Source organism: Nerophis ophidion, linkage group LG15 (assembly GCF_033978795.1).
Source record: "Nerophis ophidion isolate RoL-2023_Sa linkage group LG15, RoL_Noph_v1.0, whole genome shotgun sequence".
NCBI lineage: Eukaryota > Metazoa > Chordata > Actinopteri > Syngnathiformes > Syngnathidae > Nerophis > Nerophis ophidion.
Window position 1 is genome coordinate 44438076 of NC_084625.1, and position 27202 is coordinate 44465277.

General features: G+C 40.3%; 1 protein-coding gene across 1 annotated transcript; it reads right to left on the reverse strand.

The window, feature by feature from the left end:
• dync2i1 (dynein 2 intermediate chain 1) lies at positions 1-25503 on the reverse strand. The gene is made up of 22 exons (XM_061922230.1): positions 25385-25503; positions 23892-25212; positions 23731-23789; positions 23488-23655; positions 23366-23425; positions 18557-18601; positions 18218-18386; positions 18044-18152; positions 17841-17970; positions 15061-15172; positions 14889-14977; positions 14688-14817; positions 14459-14625; positions 14234-14396; positions 10133-10240; positions 9996-10057; positions 9872-9923; positions 7139-7196; positions 6752-6851; positions 6557-6688; positions 6272-6489; positions 1-4544 (listed from the first exon to the last, which is right to left on the reverse strand). Exons 1-22 carry the CDS (start codon positions 25397-25399, stop codon positions 4376-4378), a joined length of 3636 nt encoding a protein of 1211 aa, XP_061778214.1. The 5' UTR covers positions 25400-25503; the 3' UTR covers positions 1-4375.
• Between the last annotated feature and the right edge of the window lie 1699 nt (positions 25504-27202).

Consider the following 27202-nt stretch of genomic DNA (forward strand, 5'->3'; position numbering starts at 1 on the left):
TATGTTTGATATGTTTTAATATTGTACAGTAGAAAGTCAGTGAAAAAGTACAAACATTACAAGACAGTAAAATCTTTGGTCCCGTGATCAAGTAAAAATATCATAGAAGTGCTAATATACATTATCAGCTAAACTATCACAGACCTGCCATCTTTGGAGAAATATTATGATTCATTGTAGGAACTTTTCGATTTCCGAAGCACTTGCCGAATATATACATGCTTTGGTATCAGTCTACAAACGTTTTATTCATCCATTGTGTGCCTCGCAGCGCAGCCATTTTTTGTCCGGTGGTGCAGCCATTGCGGCTAAAATACCATTGCCGTTCATTTGTGCCGTAAAAATGTGTGTTTGTCGATGAAAGTTTTTAAGTAATTCTAAAAAAAAATTTTTTTCACAAGTGGCAAATCTAAAAAAATATGTCCCCAACCATTTGGGTTTGTGCAGTCAATAAATCGTTTGTGCTTTTATGGTGTTATTGTTATCGATTTACCATTATTTCCACCCTTAGTGACGTGCACATTGATACTGAAATATCAATACCACATATATTATTATGGACAGCAAAAATATTTGGGACACGTTTGGAGAGATTTAAACAAAATAAAGAGACTTTGTGTGAATAATAAAACGTTAACCATAATAGCACAAATGTGATTGTCGGAGAAATTTGGACAAGGTGGATAATAAAATATTAACACAAATTAGAATTTGCCTTTCTGGTAGGGATTGGGTGTGAATGTTCTATGTGCGCAAGTCGCCGATTTGTGCAAGTGGCACTAAAATGCTTGAATGGAGAGGTTTGTATATTTCCTATTTATTGTCAATGGGGAAAAAATTAACAGAAATTCTGGGAATTTTGAGAAAGGCAAAACAAGTTTTGCGTTTGATATATAGGCAAAGTAGTGTGTGTGGATTGGTTGAAAGGTAGGAATTGGGTTACAAAAATAGCGCAACATGTTTTGAATTTTGGACATTGTAAAAGTATGAACATGTCAATTCATTCGAAAGCGAATTTCCTAGAAATTCAAGAATTTGGGGAAAACCAGTGATACTAACACGATTGACCTAGATAATATCAATGGATTGGTGTTGTAATTTTTCCAAGTGGTTGAATTGGTATTTCGAATTCCTGGAAATTACACCAAAAAAAACAACTTTTGTTGTCCCAACTAACAAGAAATTTTTTAAAGTGGAATGATCAAAAAGGGCTAAAAAAATGTGGAGTGTGAAAACTTTTCAGAAAGAGGTGGAAATAGAGCTTTGGAAAACTGGGATTTCTAGGGCTTCCTGGATTTCTTTTTGAACTTGGGAAAAAAGTTTGGTAGTTTGATTGTCCAAGGGGAGTGGAGTGTGTGGATGGTGAAACGGTTCGAATCGGTTGAGAAATGTGGGAATTGTGTAAGTTCGAAAAATGGCCCATTCATTTTCAATTGGCAAAACGATTAGGAAAACCAGGAATTCTGGGTAATCTGGGATATATATATTTTTTAATTGTTTGGCAAGCTCACGATTCCCGGTCAAGCCGAACATTTTGATACTTGAACAGTTCCGATCGGATGAAAATTGTGGGCTGTGGAGAGCGCTTAAGTTTTTGGGCGGAATAATAAGAGGATTTTTGGTGTACAATACTATATGTGTGGATGCTTGGGCATTCACAAAATACATTTTAAAAAAGCACAAACATTTTACTGTTTTGATGTTAAGGTAAAGTTTGGTAAGTTTAGGACAAGGTGAGGGGGTGACATCACTGGTAGTTTAGAATTATTAAACAGCACAAACGAGCAGCAGTGGTGTTTTAATATTTGCAATGACAAAAGCCTCACTCAGGTTGTTTGCTACTGTGATTTTTTTTAACCTTTTTACAGAATTTTGGTAATTTCACGAGCTCAATATGAGCGATGTGTAGTTTGAAACTTTCAGCAAGTACTCACAAGGTTGTACGACACTGCCTCTCCCCTCCTGCACGCCAAGAAGATTCACTGACGAAGTTGAGTATTTATGTTTTATTCTTGATCATTTTACCAACCTGGCTATAAAAGTTAAAGAATTCTGCGATTTCTGAGCACGCCAGAATGTTTGTACGTGTCGGCAGAGCGGCTGTGTATAAGGACAGTTCAGCTAGTTGTTGTTTTGGCTGTGTTATTTATGCTTGTTTAAATATGCTGTACAAAACAAAGTTTTACTAAAATGGGGACTTTAGTCCAGGCTGGAACCAATTATTCATGTTTGGGGAAATTTGCTTCATTATACCCGTCAAATGTTTTTGAACAGCTCATTTATAGCAGGAAGTAGGTAAACATTTGAGTGGTACTGTACTATAAACTTAACCACCACTTTTACATTACTACCTGTCAGTGTTGTTTTAAACCAAGAAAGAAAGTTCAGAAATATTTGGATAGTTACATTTTTTTGAAAAACAAACAAAACATTTGAAATCAATAAACAAATCAGCATGTGATTGAAGTGTTAAGTTTCAGCTTTAATGGCTTTTACCATTTAGAAATTGCAAGGACATTAAATAGATAACATTAATCTAATTTTCAATGATTTAAATGACATAACTGTAAATATATTCATCCAGTTTAATACTCATATTTTAAAGATTTCCATAGGCTTTATTTACTGCAAAATATTTTCATCAAAGTTAAAATTTTGCCCATACTTTCAGTATGTGTTCAGACATATCTATCCATCCATCCATTTTCTACCGCTTATCCTTTTCAGGGTCGCGGTGGGTGCTGGAGCCTACTTCAGCTACAATCGGGTGGAAGGCGGCATACACCCTGGACAAGTCGCCACCTCATCACAGGGCCAACACAGATAGACAGACAACATTCACACTCACATTCACACACTAGTGTTGCCAATCAACCTATCCCCAGGTGCATGTCTTTGGAAGTGGGAGGAAGCCGGAGTACCCGGAGGGAGCCCACGCAGTCACGGGGAGAACATGCAAACTCCACACAGAAAGATCCCTAGCGCAACTCAGGACCTTCGTATTGTGAGGCAGACGCCCTGTACCACCGTGCTGCCGTGTTCAGACATATCTGTAGCTTTAATTCCTACATGCTAAATTACATCTTGTCACAACTCTTCAACTAAAGTGGTAAATCTACACTTCAATCATATGCTGACGCATATAAAGATGGATTTATTTATGGTGTATAAGACAAACGCATAAAAAACGGTCACTGTCCAAATAGTTGTGGACTTTGTGTTTACAAAACAATAAGACTGACAGCAAAAGATGTTCAGTATTAAAATAGTTGTTATAATCTAAAGTACCAGTGATATGCTTGGACGCTCAGTGGTACCTCAGTTTAAAAGTGCTAATTGTTGTGCTTTGTTATGCAAACAACGATTTGAGTTACAAGCATCTCTGCCATTAGTTGGCATAGCAAATGTGACGGTGAAGCTTGTAAGATCTGACCAAAACATCCAGTCTCAATCGTTAGCATTTGCTGATAGCCAGAGAGTGAGTGTACGGTCAGTGATGAGAAGAAGAAATAGCAGATGATTGAATTGAGGAATAAATAATCCAAAACATGATTTTGATTTATTTTATCTATTTACCACTGCCAGTCTGCACCATATTGAAGCAGAATGAGTCTAACAGAAGCCAAGAATGCAAAAATAATATCTAAATGGTGGACATTTATCCATGAAAATATGGAAAAGCTGCAAATGGTGTATTTGACGGAATACTTTTACTTCATAAAACTGCTGGAGTTATTAGCACATTCTATTGTACTGTTATTATACAATATGTTGTATCTAAAAGTGTGTTGTTGCTTTATAAAGACATGTTATATAATAAAATTGTGCTGTTTTCAACTGAGATGATTTCAAAAGATGGCAGTGATTTGAGATACAAGTGTTTTGCGTTAAGAGCTCCGTCTCAGAACCAATTAAGCTGGTAAGTTTACGTACTACTGTACTTACTCATTGCTATAAATGAGGTGTTCCAAAACTTTTTGACCGGTAGTGTGCAAACTTTTCTCTTTACGAACCCTGTTCAAGTTTAAGTTCCTAAATCGAGGTTCAACTCTAAATTTGTGCGTTTTGGGATCCTTTTTTAAGTGGTTCTGCGATGGCAGGTAATGGAATCATACTTTTTTTTCCAAATAGAAGCAGAATTGACTGAAAATAATTAAATGCGCTGCATAATATTACAAAAGGGAGTTCTCGGATTTGCTGGTATCTACGCGCAGATTGTTCGCAGCTAACAGACTTAACTCGAAACTAAAACCATACAAATGCCACAAAATGTGCAACCGAAGAGCATATCTGCAGGTGAAAATGCGTGCGGGATAGCAAATCTGACATCTGCTGTCAAAGAATAACATGATCTATCATGTCAGTGTGCAACTGTTCAGAGAGATTGGCTAATTCTCTCCAACGTTTGCTCTTCCTCGCTACTTTGGAGGCTGAAGTTCTGTGTGAAATAGTGCATCTCTATTTTGCCTGACTGCTGCGCCGTCGCTATTCCAGAATATGTGTTCTGTTGTCCAGGGTCTCCAAACGCAGTCATGGCCGTCAGCCTGCGAGGACAAAAAAAAAAAAAATCAGCGATGCCTGAACACATGAAACCTGCTAGATTATTAAAAACAACATGTTATTCTTGAATATGTAAGGCTAGATTGGCAGCATCATTGTCCGAGAAGTAAGGACAATTATATGCTACGTGCACATACACGCTAATTAAGGCTGTCCAACTTTTTCCTTCACAAGCCAAGTTGAAATCGTATCGTATCACCCGATACGATATCAGCAGAAAACATACAAACACTTTTATTAGTTTGTAGCGTGGAGTGCTGGAAAATGCTAGATCAGCTGGAATTAGTCAATACCTACATTGGTAGGTATGAAAAAATATATATATTTTATTATTAACTGTTTGAAATGGACTTGTGCTGTCATTAAGTTGAAGTTGAGTGGTAATTGTTTCTTGGTGACAAAGTGGCCACAGTAATTCAAGAAATTAGCTCACAACACAGTAATTTGAATGACGCGGACATGTTTGTTACTGGATACTTGCCCTGGAGATTTTCTATGTGTAAGTAATATGTAACTATAATTATTTGACACTTGTTTATATTGACAAATGCGCGGTTTTCGACTGCAAGGACACATATTACAAATGTCTAGCTTGTGTGCTTATATTTTGGGTATCTGCTCGCTCCTTGTAGTGTATAGCAGTACTTCTTAAACATAGGGCTGGGTCCCATTGTTGGGCCACCAGCGCCATCTGGAGGGCCGCCAAAAATGTGTTTATCAGCTGTGGTCTGTATGGGCCACAGCAGTACTCAGTTGTAATACACTTTTTCACCACTTGTGGCAGGAATGACAAGATTAATCAAAGAAGTTTGGAGCTAAAGTCATGGTAACGTTTTTTAAGCACAAAAATTATGACTAAATTGGTGAAGATATATTTTTATTTGCAGTATAATTTTATTGACAGTTTAGTTAAGAAACATACGATTTGTTTATCTTTTTTTTTCTATCACAACATAATTGTATTTAAATGTATTTTTTGTCAGTTTTAATGAGGCCCATCTTATGCCGTATATTTAGTTAGTATTTATTTTTATGCACAGCCTGACCTAAGCGCAAGGTTTACGTATTCAATAAATAATAATCTTTGTGATTACCACGTTTTATGTCATTTGACAAAGTTTTAAACTTTAGGTAGGTTAGATAGAATTATTGAATACCATTCAAATCAAGAGTAAGATGACTAATTCAGTGCTAGTGTTTGAGTGGACCCCGGGTCCCCCTGGAGTGAAAGAGTTGGGCCCCAAGGTGAAAAAGGTTAAGAACCCTGGCCTATGGCATACAATGTTTACCTTTTGTAAAGGACTTGACTAAAAAAGAAGAGCCAACCTTGGACCAAGCTGGAGGACATTTAGATTTGAACTTTGCACAAGTAAACGCGCTGCAGAACTGTTTGTATCGGAAATTTTAAATGCAAGTTGAAATCAATCAAAACATGTTTTTCTTTTGCTGGTATTGAACCAACATCTGATCGGGACACCCCGAAAGCTAACATACGGAACTTGTCGACCGTACTTTAGCTGTCTTCAGAGACATTAGACAACATGCTCTTATTTGGACAGGAAGGAAACAACTTGGGTGTTAGATTGCAACAAGCCAGTAGCGCCATTATTGACTTGGCCATCTCACATGGCGGCTGACATGTTTGGATGAATAAAGTTGTCAAGTTTCAACAATTTTATCCTCATCATCTTCGGGGCCTGATATGCCTCACCTGTCCATATGCTCAGAGACCACAGGGTCTGAGTCCTTCTTCAGCAGGTCCCAAACGTGGAGGATGGAGGCGGCGTCCAGCACGCAGAAGACGGTAGGTCTGGTCTGGCTCCACTGCAGTGAGACCACCGCTTGTCCGGCCGTGCTGTCGCTCCACTCAGCCACCGGCTTGTCACAGCTGACCCGGTGCAGCCGGACGCTTCCGTCCCCGCAGCCCACCTGGCGGACAGACAGGAAGCTGGTCAAGGTGCAGTGGCAGCCATTTTTTTTAGCATGTGATGCTCACCAAGAACAAGCCTGGCCTGAAAGGAGAAAAATGGATGGAACTGACGTCAACGAGTCGCGCTCCGAATTCTTGAGCGCTGTAGAACTTGGGTGGGGCCTTCAAACCCTGAGTGGTTCCATGACTGACCAGACCCTGAGAGGTGGAACACAGACATGAAGACGGTTGACATTTCCGCCAGATTGAACGAGAGCTCACCATGCTGGTGCCAATGAAGAAGTGGCTGCAGTCGGTGGGGAGGAATTTCAAAGCAAGCGTCTGCAGTGGCCCGCTTTTCTCTGCAAGCGACGGCCAGACCCTGCCAGGCAGGCCAGGTCAAAGGTTAAAAGAGTCTTTAAACAACCCGCTTCACATATATACGTTTCCATCAAATGTTGAGGCGACAAAATCAGAATAAATCACAAGATCATGTGACATATTGGAGCAGCTGTAAGACACTTTGTAGCCTATTTTCAGACGCTGACAAAGCATCATTGCGCGCTGCTTGGCATAGCATCCTCATCACATAGCATATCAATCATATGCTGCTTGGCAAAGCATCCTTATCACATAACGTATCATCATATGCTGCTTGGCATAGCTCACCCCTCGGTCGCCACGCACGAACTGTGGAGAAGCTTCACTTTGCCACCTGGCCTCAGACCTGCAAGACAAAATGATTTACATGCTCACACAAATGTACACAAGCACTAGTGTGCATGCTGTATAACCACGTGTCCTAGTGTGCATGCTGTATAACCACGTGTACTAGTGTGCATGCTGTATAACCACGTGTACTAGTGTGCATACTGTATAACCACGTGTACTAGTGTGCATGCTGTATAACCACGTGTACTAGTTTGCATACTGTATAACCACGTGTACTAGTTTGCATGCTGTATAACCACGTGTCCTAGTGTGCATGCTGTATAACCACATGTACTAGTGTGCATACTGTATAACCACGTGTACTAGTTTGCATGCTGTATAACCACGTGTACTAGTTTGCATGCTGTATAACCACATGTACTAGTTTGCATGCTGTATAACCACGTGTACTAGTTTGCATGCTGTATAACCACATATACTAGTTTGCCTGCTGAAAACCACATGTACTAGTGTGCATACTGTATAACCACATGTACTAGTTTGCATACTGTATTACCACATGTACTAGTATGCATGCTGTATAACCACGTGTAGTAGTATGCATGCTGTATAATGTACTAGGATGCAGACTGTATTACGACATGTACTAGTATGCATGCTGTATTAACACATGTACTAGTATACATACTGTATAACCACATCTACTAATTTGCATAATGTAATACCAATGCGCCAGTTTGCATACTGTATTACCTCATGTACTGGTATGCATACTTTATTACAGCCCTGCACTCTGTGTACTTCACTTGCAAAATAACTTAAATGATACATTACACTGTGTATTTTTTTTGTACATATTTAACGTGTTTATATGCAGTGTTGTACAGTAAGTATAAACACTTCCCTATGGTACTCCGAATCTTTTTTCCATGTTTGTACTTCCCTTATTTTACAAACGAAAATTAATACTTTTAGTTCCAAACATTTCCAAGGAGTGTTGTTGCTCCTCGTTATATTTTGTGCCCCCCTTCAATTAACCTATGAAGAAGAAAGTTTGTAATTGGTGGTTTGTGAAAGGCCCCAGTATAAACAGTAAGTTACAGAAATGCAAAGAAATTTTTTTTTTCATATAATTTATTTGATTATTAGTCAACTTGTTACACACTAAACTTGGTGTGTTGTCATTTTAGTTGAAGTTATTCATTTTGATTATTAGCCGATATTGTAGCCTAAATTATTGGTTGATAACAATATGGAACACATTAGATTACTCGTTGCTGGAAAAACTTGCATCATTATTAACTCCATTCCCCAAACACTGCATATTACTCACCAGCGGTTTGATTGAAACATATATCTTAGTTTTAATTACCAAATCTAGATGTGTTGAAGCCACTAATGGTAATTAGTAGCATGTGCAGTATATTGCATATCCAATGTAAAGCATCGTGCTCGCGTGTTTGTTTTCTGCATTTATTTTGTGTTGGAATGTCACAGAAGAGTTCATTTGTATCTCATGTAACATACTTTTTTTTCTGTATGTTCACTTTTACAGTGTTTTGAAGCAAATGTTTTAAAATGGAGACAATCCATACACATTTTATTTTCAGACTAACATCAATATCGGATTACAAGTGCTACGCAATAAAAAAAATTGTGTTCTTATTTTAATTGATGGTGTATTTTGTGGATTTTGTGAACATTTTGTATTCTTTTAAAAAAAAAGTTATTTAGTTAATTAGCAAACTAGTTATTAAACTAAAACGCATATATGTTTAACAACTAGTTGACTAATAATCAACTAAATAACTTAAATGAGAAAATTAACAATTTGAATGTGTAAGTTATTTATGTGGATTATTAATCAAGTAGTTATTTGTTACACAATAAACTTCCATCCATCCATTTTCTACCGCTTATTCCCTTTTGGGGTCGCGGGGGGCGCTGGCGCCTATCTCAGCTACAGTCGGGCGGAAGGCGGGGTACACCCTGGACAAGTCGCCACCTCATCGCAGCACAATAAACTTGATATTTTTAAATGGAAAGTACTTAGTTGATTATTAGTTAACAACTTTAGTTGTTACACAATAAACATTTTAATTAATTGAAGGTATTTGGTTGATTTTCTTCCCCCTCCTAATTAAAGTTGTTATTTTTAGTTTAAGTTATGTTAAATGGTTATCACCTAGTTGTTTGTTACACATTAAACTTGTGATTTTTCAATTGAAGCTATTTAGTTGATTATTAGTCAACTGGATGTTACATGTTAAACATTGTGTTACTTTTTTAAATTTAAATCATTTAGTTGATTATCATTCAGCTAGCTAGTTGTTTCACATTAAACGTGCGGCTATTTTAATTATTTAATGGTTTTTCAGTTAACTAGGTTTTTAAACATTCAAATTGTTGTGTTGTGTATCATTTAAGTTATGTAGTTAGTCAACCAGTTGTGATGTGTTGCGTTCCAAACGTTTATGTAGCAGATATATTTTTTTACATATTTTTTTAACATGACCTAACTTACGTCATGTCCTTTTACTTTGTATGCCTGAGCACACTAATGAAAGACTCATTTTCCTGCAAGGTATCTTTAGTATGTCTTGTGTATTTTCTGTACAAGATTGTCTGGACAGTGAGAAAATAAGTCAAAGTGATTATATGCTAGTAAGAAAAGTGTAGGAATGGGTAAGTATTGTATATGTTTAGTCTTTACAGGAAAATACTTCTCACCTAGATCAGTCTGACAACCTGCCTCGTTGGCTTTTGGGAGTTGCAGCACCACCTAAAGGCCACAGAGGGAACACCCAGTCAGGTTTCTTGCACGGGACAACGTCAAACACGGACGCCAACCTACCCAAAGATTCAACAGGCCGCGCTCATCGAGAGACGCCAGCTGGAAGGACAATCCCAGCAACTCTGTTTTTTTTTGCAAAAAAGTGTTAGAACTGCGTTAAGACCTCCATGAGTCTGTGTATGTACAGCATGCCTCACCTTCCTCGGATGCCAAAAAGGGGACCTCTGACCCCGGGCCCCCCAGCACGTTGGCGGGAAGAACCTCCACGGCCGTCACGGGTGAAAAATGGGCTGAGGACAGCGCGTCTTTAGACGACAGGCAGACAGACTGAGTGATTGCTGCTCTTATGTAACACAAACATGTCACATAACCTCCGGCAGTCACAACATTACAGACACAGAGTGTTTCTAGTAATTCGAACCTCTCAGTGTTTTTTCCAAACACCACAGAATTAATTTGGTGCTACCATACTGAAACAAATAACACACTTGGGGGCTTAATTTATAAAAGTGTGTGTGTTTTTTCCGACATTGCATAAGCACATACCTAATGTACCCATCCTTCCATCCATTTTCTAACGATTGTCCCTCTCAGGGTCGCTTCAAATTGAGAGGCACCAGCACTAACCCACATTCCACCATGAAGCCATCCTCCTAATGTATGTTTCCCCCACAAAAAAATGCATGCAGCGCACACTTCTACATACTCCTAAATCACACCTTCAGTGAATTATGCGCAATTGCTTCCCACAACCATAAATGGTCATGCTAAATAGCTCATGAATATGCTGATGAGTTAAAGGATCACATGTTGGTCTGTCAATGAAAGACCTCAAAAGGGACATGGCAACTCCAAAAGGACAATATTTTTAGATTAGTGTTTTTTACATCGAGCACCATAACAATATATTTTTTGGGGAAGGCTTAATAACATCATGTCTCATAAAAATATTTTGTATGTCAATGTTTAGGAGCGGTATGGCGTAGTGGGTAGAGCGGCCGTGCCAGAAACCTGAGGGTTGCAGGTTCGCTTCCCGTCTATTGACATCCAAATCGCTGCCGTTGTGTCCTTGGGCAGGACACTTCACCCTTGCCCCCGGTGCCGCTCACACTGGTGAATGAATGATAGGTGGTGGTCGGAGGGGCCGTAGGCGCAAACTGGCAGCCACGCTTCCGTCAGTCTACCCCAGGGTAGCTGTGGCTACAGATGTAGCTTACCACCACCAGGTGTGAATGAATGATGGTTTCCCACTTCTCTGTGAGCGCTTTGAGTATCTAACAATAGAAAAGCGCGATAAAAATCTAATCCATTATTATTATTATTATGTTTGATCAATCATAGTGTCACTTCCACAGTGACTTGAGAACGGTTGCTGAGATGAAGAAAAACGTGTTCATGTTTTAGTCCTCCTGTTAGCCAAGTCTCTCTTGAAATAATTCATACATTATTTATATGTTCGTTTTGTAAAGTAATGCAACACAGACATTGTGTTTCATGACCCAATATCTAAAGCTCTCGTGAAAAATTGGCACGCATACAAGATATTATTGGCACAACCACTGTTTTTTGCACAATTGTTTATCTTGTAAACATATTTAAGTGATAACAATAATATCAATAATAATGATAATTTAAATTATTTAGTAGTTGTGTATATGCAGCATGGCTGCGAGAGATCAGAGCAGAACTCCAACTGTGTTGTAAACTCCTAAAACCCAAATGTATTGAAAAAAGCTAAATATCATAATTTCCTAAATTCATAACATGATTTTACTTAATGAAATATTGTGCTGGAATCCACATTTTTGGGTGTTTAGTCCTAGAAACAATTTATACTAGTCCAACATGAACCGCCCAACCCATTTAAACATTTTTGCCAATCACATAAAAATGCTCAAAATAAATTTCAATGACCCACCACATTATATCTGCATGTACAAAAGCCAAAACCAGTGAAGTTGGCATGTTGTGTAAATGGTAAATAAAAACAGAATGCAATGATTTGCAAATTCTTTTCAACTTATATTCAATTGAATAGACTAAACAGATAAGATATTTAAATGTTCCAACTGAGAAACGTATGTTTTCTTGCAAATAATCATTAACTTAGAATTAAATGGCAGCAACACATTGCAAAAAAGTAGGCACAGGGGCATTTTTACCACTGTGTTACATGGCCTTTCCTTTAAACAACACTCAGTAAACGTTTGGGAACTGAGGAGACACATTTCTGAAGCTTTTCAGGTGGAATTACTTCCCATTCTTGCTTGATGTACAGCATAAGTTGTTCAACAGTCCGGGGTCTCCGTTGTGCTGTTTTATGCTTCATAATGCGCCACTCATTTTCAATGGGAGACAGGTCTGGACTACAGGCAGGCCAGTGTAGTACTCTTTTACTATGAAGCCACGCTGTTGTAACACGTGCAGAATGTGGCTTGGCATTGTTTTGCTGCAATAAGCAGGGGCGTCCATGAAAAAGACGTTGCTTGAATGGCAACATATGTTGCTCCAAAACCTGTATATACCTTTCAGCATTAATGGTGCCTTCACAGATGTGTAAGTTACCCATGCCTTGGGCACTAATACACCCCCATACAATCACAGATGCTGGCTTTTGAACTTTGCGCCTATTACTGTCCAGATGGTTATTTTCCTCTTTGGTCCAGAATACACAACGTCCACAGTTTCCAAAAACAATTTGAAATGTGGTCTCGTCAGACCACAGAACACTTTTCCACTTTGCATTAGTAAATCTTAGATGAGCTCGGGCCCAGCAAAGCAGGCAGCGTTTCTGGGTGTTGTTGATAAATGGCTTTCACTTTGCATATTAGAGTTTTAACATGCACTTACAGATGTAGCGACGAACTGTAGTTACTGACAGCGGTTTTCTGAAGTGTTCCTGAGCCCATGTGGTGATATCCTTTACACACCAATGTTGCTTTTTGATGAAGTACCTCCTGAGGTTTCAAAGGTCATGGGCATTCAATGTTGGTGTTTGCCCTTGCCGCTTAGGTGCAGTGATTTCTCCAGATTCTCTGAAACTTTTGTTGATATTTCGGACCGTACATGGTGAAATCCCTAAATTCCTTGCAATAGCTTGTTGAGAAACGGTAAATGGGTTATACTTGTATAGCGCTTTTCTACCTTCAAGGTACTCAAAGCGCTTTGACACTATTTCCACAGTCACACACATCCAGTCACACACTGATGGCGGGAGCTGCCAGGCAAGGCCCAAACCGCGGCCCATCAGGAGCAAGGGTGAAGTGTCTTGCTCAAGGACACAACGGACATGACGAAGTTGGTAGAAGGTGGGGATCGATCCAGGAACCCTCAGGTTGCACTCTCCCAACCGCGCCACGCCGTCCCCAAGAAATGTTGTTCTTAAACTGACTATTGCTCACACATCCTTGTTTGTTAATGACTGAGCATTTCATGGAAGCTGCTTTTATACCCAATCATGGCACCCACCTGTTCCCAATTAGCCTGCACACCTGTGGGATGTTCCACATAAAGGTTTGATGAGCATTCCTCAACTTTCTCTGTCTTTTTTGCCACTAGTGTCAGCTTTTTTGAAACATGTTGCAGGCATCATATTCCAAATGAGCTAATATTTGCAAAAAATAAATTTTACCAGTTTGAACATTATGTATCTTGTCTTTGCAGTCTATTCAATTGAATATAGGTTGCAAATGATTTACAAATCATTGTATTCTGTTTTTATTTCCCATTTACAGAACATGCCAACTGCACTGGTTTCATGTGAAAATGAGCTTTATTCGGTGTTAACAACGGCCGTAGCTGATTCTCGTGTCAGAAACCTTTGCACAAGTTCTAGCCAGATTGACAGAGTGCGCAACATTTTGTGCATATAATTTTTCTATAACTACCAAAGTTTGTGGTGAACGTTACTTATGCACATTTCACTCCTGTTGACGCAACTTTTTTGTGAGGAGCAACCTTTATAAATGAGGACCTTTGTCTGCCAGACAATAAAAAGAAAGAAGAAGAGGAATGAGTGTTCAAATGTGAAGTGAATTATATTTCTATAGCGCTTTTCTCTAGTGACTCATAGCGCTTTACATAGTGAAACCCAACATCTAAGTTACATTTAAACCAGTGTGGGTGGCACTGGGAGCAGGCGGGTAAAGTGTCTTGCTCAAGGACACAACAGCAGTGACTAGGATGGCAAAAGCGGGAATCGAACCAGGAACCCTTAAGTTGCTGGCACGGGCACTCTACCAACCGAGCTATACCGCTATATAAACGTTCAAAGAGGTTTCATTTGTGCGCTGGCATACCGGTAGAGAAGGTAGGTCGTCTAAAGGTCCACTCTTCCTCGTCGATCCTCAGGCGCTCGTGGTCCCCGTCAGGCTCGCGTAGATCCCACAGCGCCACCGAGCCGATGGAAGTTCCCGCAAACACCAACGTGGACTTTCCCGGGCTGAAAGAGCAGCACGTCACCTGAGAGACGGAAGGAAAGCTTCAGCACTCGCTTCGGCACACGCTCAGCTGAGAGGGATCACCTCAGACTCGAACAGGAGAATCTTCTGAGGCCTGGAGGGCTCCCACATCCTCCAGATGCAGATGATGCTGCAGTCGCCAAGTGGCGCCACAGAAGCTGTAGGCTGGTGGACGGAGAGCAGCGTGTGTCTCTGGACGGTAGAGAAGTTCAGCAAGCTGACAGCGCGACCTGCAGGAAGAAAACATTTAAAACCTTCCCTCTGGTACAAAGTCCACACGCTCAAGGAGTACCAAGAAGAAAAGGCAGCTCGGTGTTGAGTTGCACACTTCCGTCACTGAAAGACAGCGTGTCCGTTTGCGTGGTCCTCCCCTTGAAGGAGCTCCTCTGAGCGTGATCCTCCTCCAGCAGCACCGCCATCACCTGTCCGGACACACAGCACAGCTCAGTCCCGCTAGCATCATGCCCGATGCTCGCCTGCTCTGAAATGTTACCTGGGAGGCGGAGCGCAGAAACGCAGCCAAGCGTCTCGAATCCATGTTCATCCCGCTCAGGTCTCGCGTGTCATGTGTCCCGTTTGGATCTGTGCAGTGGGAAGCAACATGCAGACAAAAACTTCCACAAAAGGAGATGAGAGACAGGAAGAAAATATGTGTGTGTTCCTACCGCCACAGGCGCCGCAGTGCTCTGCAGGATGTTGTGTCCACTTGTCACTTAGATACGTCTCCTCTGTCTGGACATCCCGGTCCACATTGTCCTCGTTACACTGTACGTAAGCCTGAGCAAAAAATTTTTACCTTATTAGGTAGGACACAAACTTAACCAGCAGATATATGGTCTTTGTCGAATAGAAAGCAGGTTTTTGTGTGACAATTTGACAAATAATAATATTCAATTTGAGATATTGGATAGGACTGTTCTACCTAATGTTGCTATTTGATATAAAAAAAAAACAAATGCACTGTGAAATATATATATTTTTAAATCAAGCAAAGTATCCTGCACATAAATCTGATTGCATAATTATTACATCCAATTTAAAAAAAAATCATGTAAACTACCCTGAACACTGAAAAAACATTTTAGGCTGATCCTGGATACAAAAATGTTCCAATTAAATATAATCATTGAAACCATTTAGAAATGTTGGATCGTATTTTGTTTCCTCACCACATTACTACGTTTTTGGCTTCGCTATATTGCAGATATTTAAATTATTTTTGGCTTAAATTAAGCATTTTTAAGCATTAAAATGTCTAAATGAGCTACGGATATTAATACTAAATAGTATTGGCCACTAGATGAGACCAAACCAATTAGAGTTCAGTATCGTGACCTAATAAACTCAGCCTCAGGCAGCATTTTTACATTGGATTAAACGAGTCTAAAGGTGACAAAAGGGTTTTATTTCATGTCTAGACTGTCTTAAAGTTTAAAAAAATACACATTCAGAAGATTTAAACAGGTTTCTTATGCTCTCGCTATGAAAATATTCAATTACCCTGCTCCACATCGAGAGGAGGGTCAGAATGCCCCTGAACGCCTCCCTGGGGAGGAGTTTAGGGCGCGTCCAACCTTTATGAGACCACGGAAAAGACCCAGGACATGGTGGAGGGACTATGTCTCCAAGATGGCCAGGGAATGCCTTGGAAAGAGTTGGACGAAGTACCTGAGGAGAGATAAGTCTGGGCTTCTCTGCTTAGGCTGCTGCCTCTGCGACCGACTTCGGATAAGCGGAAGAAGATGGATGGATGGACTCAGGATTAGTGATTAATAATAACCATAATAATATGTCATTATTCTAATTAGTATTAGCGCATCTATTGGGGGTTAACTAGGGGTGTAACGGTACACAAAAATGTCGGTTCGGTACGTACCTCGGTTTAGAGGTCATGGTTCGGTTCATTTTCGGTACAGTAAGAAAACAACAAAATATAATTTTTTTTGTTATTTATTTACCAAATTTGTAAACAATGGCTTTATCCTTTTAACATTGAGAGCACTAATTATAATTCTGCCCACGTTAATCAACATTAAACTGCCTCAAGTTGTTCAGATTAAATTAAATGACAAAACTTTTCTTTCTTCTTCATATAAAAAGTGCAACATTAAACAGTTTCAAGTCAACTCATTATGCTTAATTTATTACAGCATTTGGGTAGCCTGTAGTTTATTTTTATTATGTAAATATCATATTTTTTATCAACATGTGATAGCAGGGACGCTGCCATTTAAAACTCGGCTGCTACATTACTAATGATTAATGGAACTATAGCTAAAAAAAAAATAGTACAATAGCAATAGGACAGACTATTCATCGCTGAACACCATGGAGTTCATGTAGGCTTAATGATGCACTTAAATTATTATATCAGCTAGCAGACAGAAACTCTTAATTTAACATCATGTCCTTTTTTGCTGCTTCAACACAGCTCAATCAACACAGAAAAAGGTAAAGTGAAATAACACACAGGGCTTTGCGGTCGTAACACATGCGCTCTGAATACGCACTGCTGATTGGCTCTTATCGCTCTGAACACACACTGCTGATTGGCTGTTACCGCTTTACGTGTAACTAATCAGATCGTTGTGTGGGTGGGAAAATGCTGGGTGCTGTTTACAGACAGACACAGAGGCAGAACGAAGCGGAGCAGCTTGTTAAGACTTTAGCATAGGCAGATACTTAATATGTTCGTGTGGAAACTCGTTCGGTACACCATCGAACCGGACCGAAACGGTTCAATACAAATACACGTACTGTTATACCCCTAGGGTTAATCCGCCAGTCTTAAAAAACTGGTGACGCCTCTGTTTTGAACTTTAATTAAGGTTCCTTGAATGCACTACAGTTATGTGCTATGAGATGCAAAAGTGAAGCATAAGTTGGTCCAAAGCTGCCACAAATAGATTTATCATATTTTTACCTTTCCTCTATCACCCCTTCTTGGTTCCCAAATGTTGATGTGTGTGAATGCATAAATGTGAGCTTTGAATAGGTTATGACGTCTCTGTTGAGTGAATGGTGAAGTGTTCCATACTGGGTTTGCCGCTACTAGGAGGAATAAAGCATTTCACATTTTTCAAAAAAGGGAGGGTAGTTTATGTTAAACCTTCCTACTTGGATTCAAGTCTATCCCCCCGCCCCTGCCAACGAAATGGATACCAGGTATTTTCATAAAGTTGGAAAAACAACAACATGGGCCATGGCTAATTCTAGCCTAAAAAATAATTCCTGTTAGTTTCAGTCCTGTCACTAAATGGGTCATCTTTGTCTTAGGAATCTTAGACAACAGTAAAATAAAGTTACCTGAGATAGACCAATACACATTTTGAGTACCGGTAGTTCAATATGTGTATTTTCAAGATTTACAGTTTATTTAAAAACACAGAAATGTGAGTTTATTATGAATGGTAAAGTGGCCGGATACAAAAAAACACCAACTGACCTGCTTTGTGTTGGCGGCTCCAAAGCTCCGAATGTACATGTCATATTCACTGACAGGAGGCAGGTCCAGCAGGGACACCGTGGTGGACAAATCCAGGTCAATGAGGCGAAGCAGGTCTGCACTGCGCTTCCTGTCATCACACACACACAGTAAATGACAATCCTCTAGCACCAGCTTGACCACTTCAGGCAAGAAAGACCTACTTTTGTCTGCTGGACACTTTCTTGATGACTTCTCGCTGCTTGGCCGCCGCAAAATCCATGAACTTCCCACGCTGGGAGCTTTTAATGGGCGTCTGGGCGTATCCCTTTACTGACAGTACAAGCGTCATCACTATCATTGTTATCTTTACTTTATTTATAATAACATAACTTTACCTTTGGGCATCTTCTCTTCTTCCTCTTCTTCTCTACTAAGAGTAGAAAGAGATGCTCGGACTCTCTGGTTCTCCTCACCCATGGCTAGCTGGATGGCTTTCACCTCCTCGGACTCTTCCTCGCCCTCCCCTTCATTGTCTTCGAGTTCTTCAAAGTCCTCCTCGTAATCCTGCCGGATGAGACATCATCACGCAGTGAGAAACATGCGGCGCCGCCACACGTTGAGCACAAAACAGCCTTACCGCTCTCTTGACATGCATGCAAAGAAAAGAAGAAAAAAACATGAATGGAACATGAGGAGACATGCATGATTTAGGAATACAATGATCATCATGCTACCTCAAAGTCATCCTCGTACTGATGCGAAGACACATCGATGGCAACCTGCACAAAGGGAAAAAACACAGGGTTTAAATAATGCCAGTGGACTGAACAGACAACACATTAGGTAAACTATCCAAAACAAGACGTGCAATGTTATTGTTTCCCATCAACTCTTTGTGCTGGATTAAAGTTAACTTTTTTAGAGATGTTGTGCTTACATATTCTGTCCAGCAGAGTGAGCTGCAAGCCAACTGTTCACATATGACATACTTACAATGTTTTGTTATTTTTGCCCTGTAGGATCACAATTATGATAAATTTGTATTATATTTTCGGTGGTACATAACTTAAAACTACAAAAAACCGTATAGCGAAACAGTGTTGCCCATCCTCTGTAAATAAACTGCACACATGTTAACATGTAACATGCCTTTTAAAAAGTAAAACAAACTTTTAGAGTAAACATTTTGTAAAAAAAAAACTATATAAAGTAGTACAGACAACTACCGTAGCTTTATGATGTAATTCAGTAATAATCGAGTGAACTACTACAGTACCTCCTTCAAGATGCTTCCCTGTCAAACACTATCAGCAGCTTCTCTATATTTTTATTGAAACATGTCCGCTGTGTAGATATTATTGTAACGTCCTTAGATGGATTTATTGAATGATTCTGCTTCAGTACGGTGCAGACTAGCAGTGCTATTGCTTAACCAAGTAGCTGAAACTCGGTCATGTTTCTGATGGTCTATCATCAACTTGTAATTCTCAGCACTGTCTTTCACCCTCACTTTTTTCCTTCCCATGTTTAGAAAAATAAAATTGTATCCATCTCGAGCTATTAGCTCACACTAGTGAGTAAGACTGGATGGTTTAATGGATGGGTTAATTCCGACCATTCTACGGTAACTCGCGAGGGGAGGACTTGTAACCCTAATTTTGGCTTGAGTTGAGTATAGTTGAGTCATACTTTGAAAAACCCAGAATAGCACTGTACAGTATTGTTAGTTATATTGTTACATAGATTCTCTTTGCAGTAGTAAATTCCATCACATCTTTTATGCCAGTGGTTCTCAAATGGGGATACGCATACCCCTAGGGGTACTTGAACGTATGCCAAGGGGTACGAGAGATTTTTTTTAAAGTATTCTAAAAAATAGCAACAATTCAAAAATCCTTTATAAATATATTTATTGATTACTGCTTCAACAAAATATGAATGTGAGTTCATAAACTGTGAAAAGAAATGCAACAATGCAATATTTAGTGTTGACAGCTAGATTTTTTGTGGACATGTTCAATAAATATTGATGTTTAAGATTTCTTTTTTTGTGAAGAAATGTTTAGAATTAAGTTCATGAATCCAGATGGATCTCTATTACAACCCCCTCCCTGCTTGGCACTCAGCATCAAGGGTTGGAATTGGGGGTTAAAATCACCAAAAATAATTCCCGAGCGCAGCCACCGCTGCTGCTCACTGCTCCCCTCACCTCCCGGGGGTGAACAAGAGGATGGGTCAAATGCAATGTGTTGAGACACATGTGTGCAATGTTTGCTGTGTGAAAACTAAAACTAAACCTGTTATGTTATTATTATTATTATTATTTCCTTATTATTTTATTATGTAATATACAAAATGGACATTACTTATGTAAAATACACAACGGACGTTACACTTTTGTAATGTTTACATTTTCAGTCTTACAAACCTAAATAAAGGAAAAGGTCTTAAGAAAAAAAACTTAGGAAGGAAAGTCATTTTTTTAAAATTGGCCTCAATCATCAAAAAAAAAAAAAAAAAAAATTTTTTTCATGCTGTTATCTTCCCTTTCTAACTGCACACGCTGGAAACGAGTAGCTAGTGCAGAATAATGAATTTATTGACAGTATGGCGTAAAAACCGATGTATTTACTTTGTAAATAAGTAAACACAGTCTCAAAGGAATAAAACCTGCGGAAGCTATTCTAAAAAAACACCCACATTTTAATGTCCGGCCTCTGAGATCTTGGGCTTTTGAAATTGGGGCCCTCTTCATTATGTATTTGAATAACCCCGTACTAGGGATAAGGATCTAAAGATTCAATTCAATTCCAATACTTGGGTCTACAATTCCATTCTCGATTCAACACGATTCCAGCAATATATTATTTACTATACAAATTTTAATACTGTTAAACCTTTTAGGGTTACGGGTTAAAGTTCAAGTACCACACAAGCTATAAGCATAGAGATGACCTAAAAATGTCTGTTTAAAAATCAATTCTTGAAAACTTTGAATTGTTTAAGATTCATAATAAATACAAAACGCAATTAGGATGTGAGTCGATTTTAACCGACAGACCCAACTCATACAATATACTGTAAACAAAATGGAGTACAGTGAATCCTGACTGTTCCACAGTTACATTCCGGTACCACAGAAATAGGAAACAAATGTCAGCAATCGAGACACCTATAAAAATGACTTGTTTCTCACATGCCATGTTAACAAATATCTGCCAAATGTGAGAGATTCATTTGTTCAGAAGTATATATGAAGAAGTAGCAAGAATCTAATGGCTGCACATACTTGCCACTCCTCACGATTTTCCCGGGAGACTGACGACTTTCAGTGCCACTCCCGAAAATTGATTTCCACCCGGACAACAATATTTGGGGCGTGCCATAAAAGACACTGCCTTTAGCGTCCTCTCTCACCTGAAACCTTCACCCCTTAACAGCCCTATGCTTTTCCTCCATATAAACAACATAATAATGTGGCGTCGGACGGGTTCAACAATGGACTTTACTCGAAGATGTCAAGAAATGCTGACACGTTGTATGATCTTTTCAATGATTTAATGATAATGTTAATTTCAAGCACACACACACAAATGAATGCATGCATACTTGGTCAACAGCCATACAGGTCACGCTGAGGGTGGCCGTATAAACAACTTAAACCAGGGGTCTCAAACATGCGGAGACATTACTATGCGGCCCGCGCTTTGATATGTCAATTTAATGTTGGTGTTGTCCGTGAGTTTAATTTAAAACGGTGCTTGATGATAGGTCATGCTTGTCAACTTCCCAAATTTTCCCGGGAGACCCCTGAATTTCAGGGCACCAATTTTCTCAAAGCCCCTGTCAATTTTTACCATATCAACATTATTCAGGGAGTGCCATAATGGCACTGCCTTTAACCACCGCTACATCCTGAACTGACAGCATGAAAGCCCAGTTGTATGTTGCATCTGGCCATCCAAGACGCACGTGTTTTATTGCAAAATATATTTGATCAACAGCTACACAAGTCACACTAAGGGTGGCCGTAAAAGAACTTTAAACACTGTTACAAATATGTACCAGACTTCTGAACCCACACCAAACAAGAATGACAAACATTTCAGGAGAACATCCGCATTTTAACACAACATAAACACACCAGAACAATTACCCAGAATCCCATGCAGACCTAACTCTTCCAGGCTACAATATACACACCCCTGCTACCACCAACCCCCCACGCCTCACCCTCCCTACTTGCGTCGGTTGAGGTGTTGTATATTGTAGCCCTGCAAGGTGTTCTGGGTATTTTTTCTCTTGTGTTTAAGTTGTGTTAGGGTGCGGAAATTCTCTCAAAAAATTGAGTTTGAGACCCCTGACTTAAACACTGTTACAAATATGCGCCACATTGTCAACCCACACCAAACAAGAATGACAAACACATTTTGGGAGAACATCCGCACCGTAACACAACATAAACACAACAGAACAATTACCCAGAACCCCTTGCAGCACTAAGTCTTCCGGGATGCTACAATATACACCCCCGCAATATCCAATATCGGATATCAGCAAAAAAGACATTATTGTACATCCCTAATAACGACAAATAAATAAAGAATGCTACTAACCGCAACATGTAAAGTGTAAAAAAAAAACACGCAAAAAAATGATTTGTAAATTTTCAGAATGTGCTTGTTATATTTCTAAACAAAGAAATCAATCTTAAGTTTTCTATTTCTAAGTCATCGTGCTATGATTTGTTTCAGTCCGGCCCACTTGGGAGTAGATTTTTAAACACAACAAAACAAATACTCAGAACCCCTTGCAGCACTAACTCTTCCGGGCTGCTACAATAACATCTACAGCTTTTGGAGCTCAGTGCACAACTGCACCCACAACAAGAAGGAGACGGAGCAGAAGAACAAAGAAGATCCATGGTGACGACGAGTAAGAAGAAGAAATACGCTTGCAAAATCCAAAATGATTGGAAAAAATAATTTAATTTCATCAAGGACAGCTCGAAAGGGAATGTGTATGCGCCTGCACCTCAACCCCCCCAATCTCATGAAGTCGGAGGTCTCAAGGTTGGCAAGTATGTGGCTGCAGAGTCACATGTTGAAATAGCGAATGTGTCTCATATTCAGGTTAGCGTTTAAGCTAGCAATTAGCTTCGCAAGCTTGCGATCATTGCGCTAGCTTTTAGCCAACTGCTATATAGCGAACTTTCCTCTCCAGGAAATAAGCAGCATCACCAGTCTGAGGAGTTTATCAAATTGCGGTCATCAATCACGGTTTCACAACGATTTTGATATGAAACGATAATACAATTTGTCAGGAGTTTTAGCGTGATTTATCGTTAATACAAGTAATGGTTACATCCCTTGTATGACGTTCATAATGGGGAAAGACATTAATGTGTCTTGTTTTCACGTTAGCATTTAGGCTAGTGATTAGCCTCGTGCTAGCTCCCCAAGAAATGATCGGTATCACGAGTTGGTGAGTTTATCAAGCTAGATGAACACATACATTACACAATAAAACAGAAGGGGTCTTACTGGTTGTTCTGCGTCTCCTGCTTCTTTAGCTGCCACGTCCCCTGCATGCTTTGTGTCCTCCTGAATCAAATTAGACACATGAAAAATAATATCTACAGATCAGTTCATCATGTCCTACTAACCACAGCTTTTTTCCCACTTCTGCTCTCTTGGCTGTGACTTTCTTGTTCTTTTTGTCCGTCTCTGAGATGTCTCTGCGGGTCTTCTCCGCGTGTCCTCTCTTTTCGCCTGTTCCTTTCTGCACGTTCCTCGTCGGCGCCTTCCTCCGCGACCAGTCTTGGCGTTTCGTCCTGATGGACGGCAAAGTAAAAGTAAGGCAAAAATATAATGCCAAAACGTGCGTTTATCTTGCTTCGGATGCATACGTGATGTCTTCTGTCCTTGTGTCTTGTCTCTCGCTCTTCTTTGTTCTTTCTGTGTTGCTCTTTGGAGGTAAAGAGAATTTTTTAAAAGAGACACATACCTGTGAGGGAAATGATGTCCTCCTGGAGGTTGTGGTGACGCTTGTCCAATGTGTTTTGTTTACCTCTTTCCTCCCTCTCAGTTCTGCGTTCCCTGTCCTGGTCTTCTCTCCTTAGTTCCGAGTCTCTGTCTCCTTCCCTGTCCTGCGGTGTCCTTCTGTCTCGCTCAGTCTTGCGTTCCCTGTCCCGGTCTTCTCTCCTCCGTTCCGAATCTCTGTCTCTTTCCCTGTCCTTGTGTGTCCTTCGGTCTCTCTCAGTTCTGCGTCCCTTATCCCGGTCTTCTCTCCTCCGTTCCGAATCTCTGTCTCTTTCCCTGTCCTTGTGTGTCCTTCTGTCCCGCTCAGTTCTGCGTTCCCCATCCCTATCTTCTCTCCTCAGTTCCGAATCTCTGTCTCCTTCCTTGTCCTCGTGTGTCTTTCTGTCCCTCTCAGTCCTGCGTTCCCTGTCCCGCTCGTCTCTCCTCAGTTCCGGATCTCTGTCTCCTTCCCTGTCCTGGTGTGTCCTTCTGTCCCTTTCAGTTCTGCGTTCTTCATCCGTATCATCTCTCAAACGTTCCGAATTTCTGTCTCCTTCCCTGTCCTTGTGTGTCCTTCTATCCTTCTCAGTCCTGCGTTCCCTGTCCCGGTCTTCTCTCCTCAGCTCCGAATCTCTGTCTCCTTCCCTGTCCTGGTGTGTCCTTCTGTCCTTTTCAGTTCTGCGTTCCTCATCCCTATCATCTCTCAACCGTTCCGAATTTCTCTCTCCTTCCCTGTCCTCGTGTGTCCTTCTGTCCCTCTCAGTTCTGCGGTCCCTGTCCCGGTCTTCTCTCCTTAGCTCCGAATCTCTGTCTCCTTCCCGGTCCTTATGTGTCCTTCTGTCCCTCTCAGTCCTGCGTTCCCTGTCCCGGTCCTCTCTCCTCCTTTCCGAATGTCTGTCTCCTTCCCGGTCCTTGTGTGTCCTTCGGTCCCTTTCAGTTCTGCGGTCCCTGTCCCGGTCTTCTCTCCTCAGTTCCGGATTTCTATCTCCTTCCCTTTCCTGGTGTGTCTTTCTGTCTCTCTCAGACCTGCGTTCCCTGTCCCGGTCTCCTTCCTTGTCCTCCGGGGACCTTTTATCCCTCTCAGTCCTGCGTTCTTCCCGGCGTTTTTCCTTCTCTTCCCTCCTATGTCTGTGCTCCTCTTTCTCCTTCATCTGGTCTCTGTCCTCCCTGGATTCATGTCCACGTCTGTCTCGTTCCTTTCTTCGTTCCCCATTCTTTCCGTCACGTCCGTCCACGGACTCCCGGTCCACGTCTCGGCGACGTCTCTCGGCGGAGTCCCCTTCTCGTCGCTTCCTGCCGTGTTCGTCCAACCTCCTGGATATATGTCTTGTGAGCGCTGCCTCAGGCCATGTATCCTCCATACTAAGTTTCTAAATGCAACATTAAAAGACACAGTAGAAGACATTATGCACATATTGTAAGTTTAATAACAAAAAAAAAAAACAGACGTCATTTTCTTTCAAAAGCGACACTAAGAACTCGTCAAACATTTTACATTTTGTTTCGAAATTTAACACAAAAACGAAAATAATAGAGTCCTACCTTCTCGTTGTGCATATTCCTCCTCGGGGAGGACAATTATTTACGGTTTATAAACATTAGCGTCGCTTGAATGTTTGCGAGGACGCCATGACTGGACAGCGAGTTTGGAGCACTGCGCATGCGCGCTTGTCTGAAACCAAGGACAACGCGTCACCATCCCCTTGACAACAAGCGTATCAATCGATAGCAGAGCGGGCACGTTTTAATCCGCTGAATAAATTGGCTGTAAAACACATTTAAATTATTTGTTTTTAACTTTCTATTTGTGTTTTGGTGACACAAAAATAATGCTTTTGCATTTTGATACTACTCAGACCCAGAAAATGAAAAGTAGCATCTCTTTTGCATTAAAGGCCTACTGAAATGAGATGTTCTTATTTAAACGGGGATAGCAGGTCCATTTTATGTGTCATACTTGATCATTTCGCAATATTTCCATATTTTGGCTGAAAGGATTTAGTAGAGAACATCGACGATAAAGTTCACAACTTTTGGTCGCTAATAAAAAAGCCTTGCCTGTACCGGAAGTAGCAGACAATGTGCGCGTGATGTCACGGGTTGTAGGGCTCATCACATCCTCACATTGTTTATCATCATAGCCAGCAGCAAGATCAATTCGGACCGAGAAAACAACGATTTCCCCATTAATTTGAGCGAGGATGAAAGATTTGTGGATGAGGAAAGTTAAAGTGAAGCACAAAAAAAACAGAAAGGCGGCAGTGGGAGCGATTCAGATGTTATTGGACACATTTACTAGGATAGTTCTGGAAAATCCCTTATCTGTTCATTGTGTTAATAGTGTTTTAGTGAGATTATAAAGTCATACCTGAAAGTAGGAGGGCTGCGGTGAACGCCAGTGACTCTGAGAGAAGCCAATGGAGGAGCCAAGATCACAGCTGCCTTTTTGACAGCTGCAGGAGGAGGTCGCATAATCCACTCAAGTCTCCGGTAAGAGCCGACTTAATATCACAATTGGTTGACATGTGGTAGAGAAACATGTTCGCTTGACCGCTCTGTGTTAAAGCTTCACAACAAACAAAGAAACACCGGCTGTGTTTCGGTTGCTAAAGGCAGCTGCAATCCACCGCTTTCCACCAACAGCATTGTTCTTTATACTCTCCATTATTAATTGAACAAATTGCAAAAGATTCAGCAACACAGATGTCCAAAATAATGTGTAATTATGCGATTAAAGCAGACGAATATTAGCCGTGAGTGGTGCTGGGCGGAAATGTCCGCTCCAACCAATAACCGCACAAGCACGCGTCAACATAAGTGTCATCATTCCGCGACGTTTTCAACAGGATTTAGAATGGCAATTTAGTAAACTAAAAAGGCCGTATTGGCATGTGTTGCAATGTTAATATTTCATCATTGATATATAAACTATCAGACTGCGTGGTCGGTAGTAGTGGGTTTCAGTAGGCCTTTAAATAGTTAAGTTGTGCCATATTTGTTTTTGTCAACCCACCAGTGATTTCCAGGAAACCTATGTATACCTAAAAAAAAAATACAGGTTGATGGTAAATGGTACTCAAAGTGCTTTGACACTATTTCCACATTCATCCGTTCACACACAAGGCGCCAATCTACATTTTTGCCAGTGGGTGCTCGGTGTGTGTGTGTTAGTGTTGTCCCGATACCAAATATTTTGGTACCAGTACCAAAAATTTTTTTGTACTTTTCGGTATTTTTCTAAATAAAGGGAACCACAACAAATGGCTTTATTTTAACATTAAACATATGTTTCTTATTGCAATTGTGTCCTTAAATAAAATAGTGAACATACAAGACAACTTGTAAATAAACAAAGGCTCC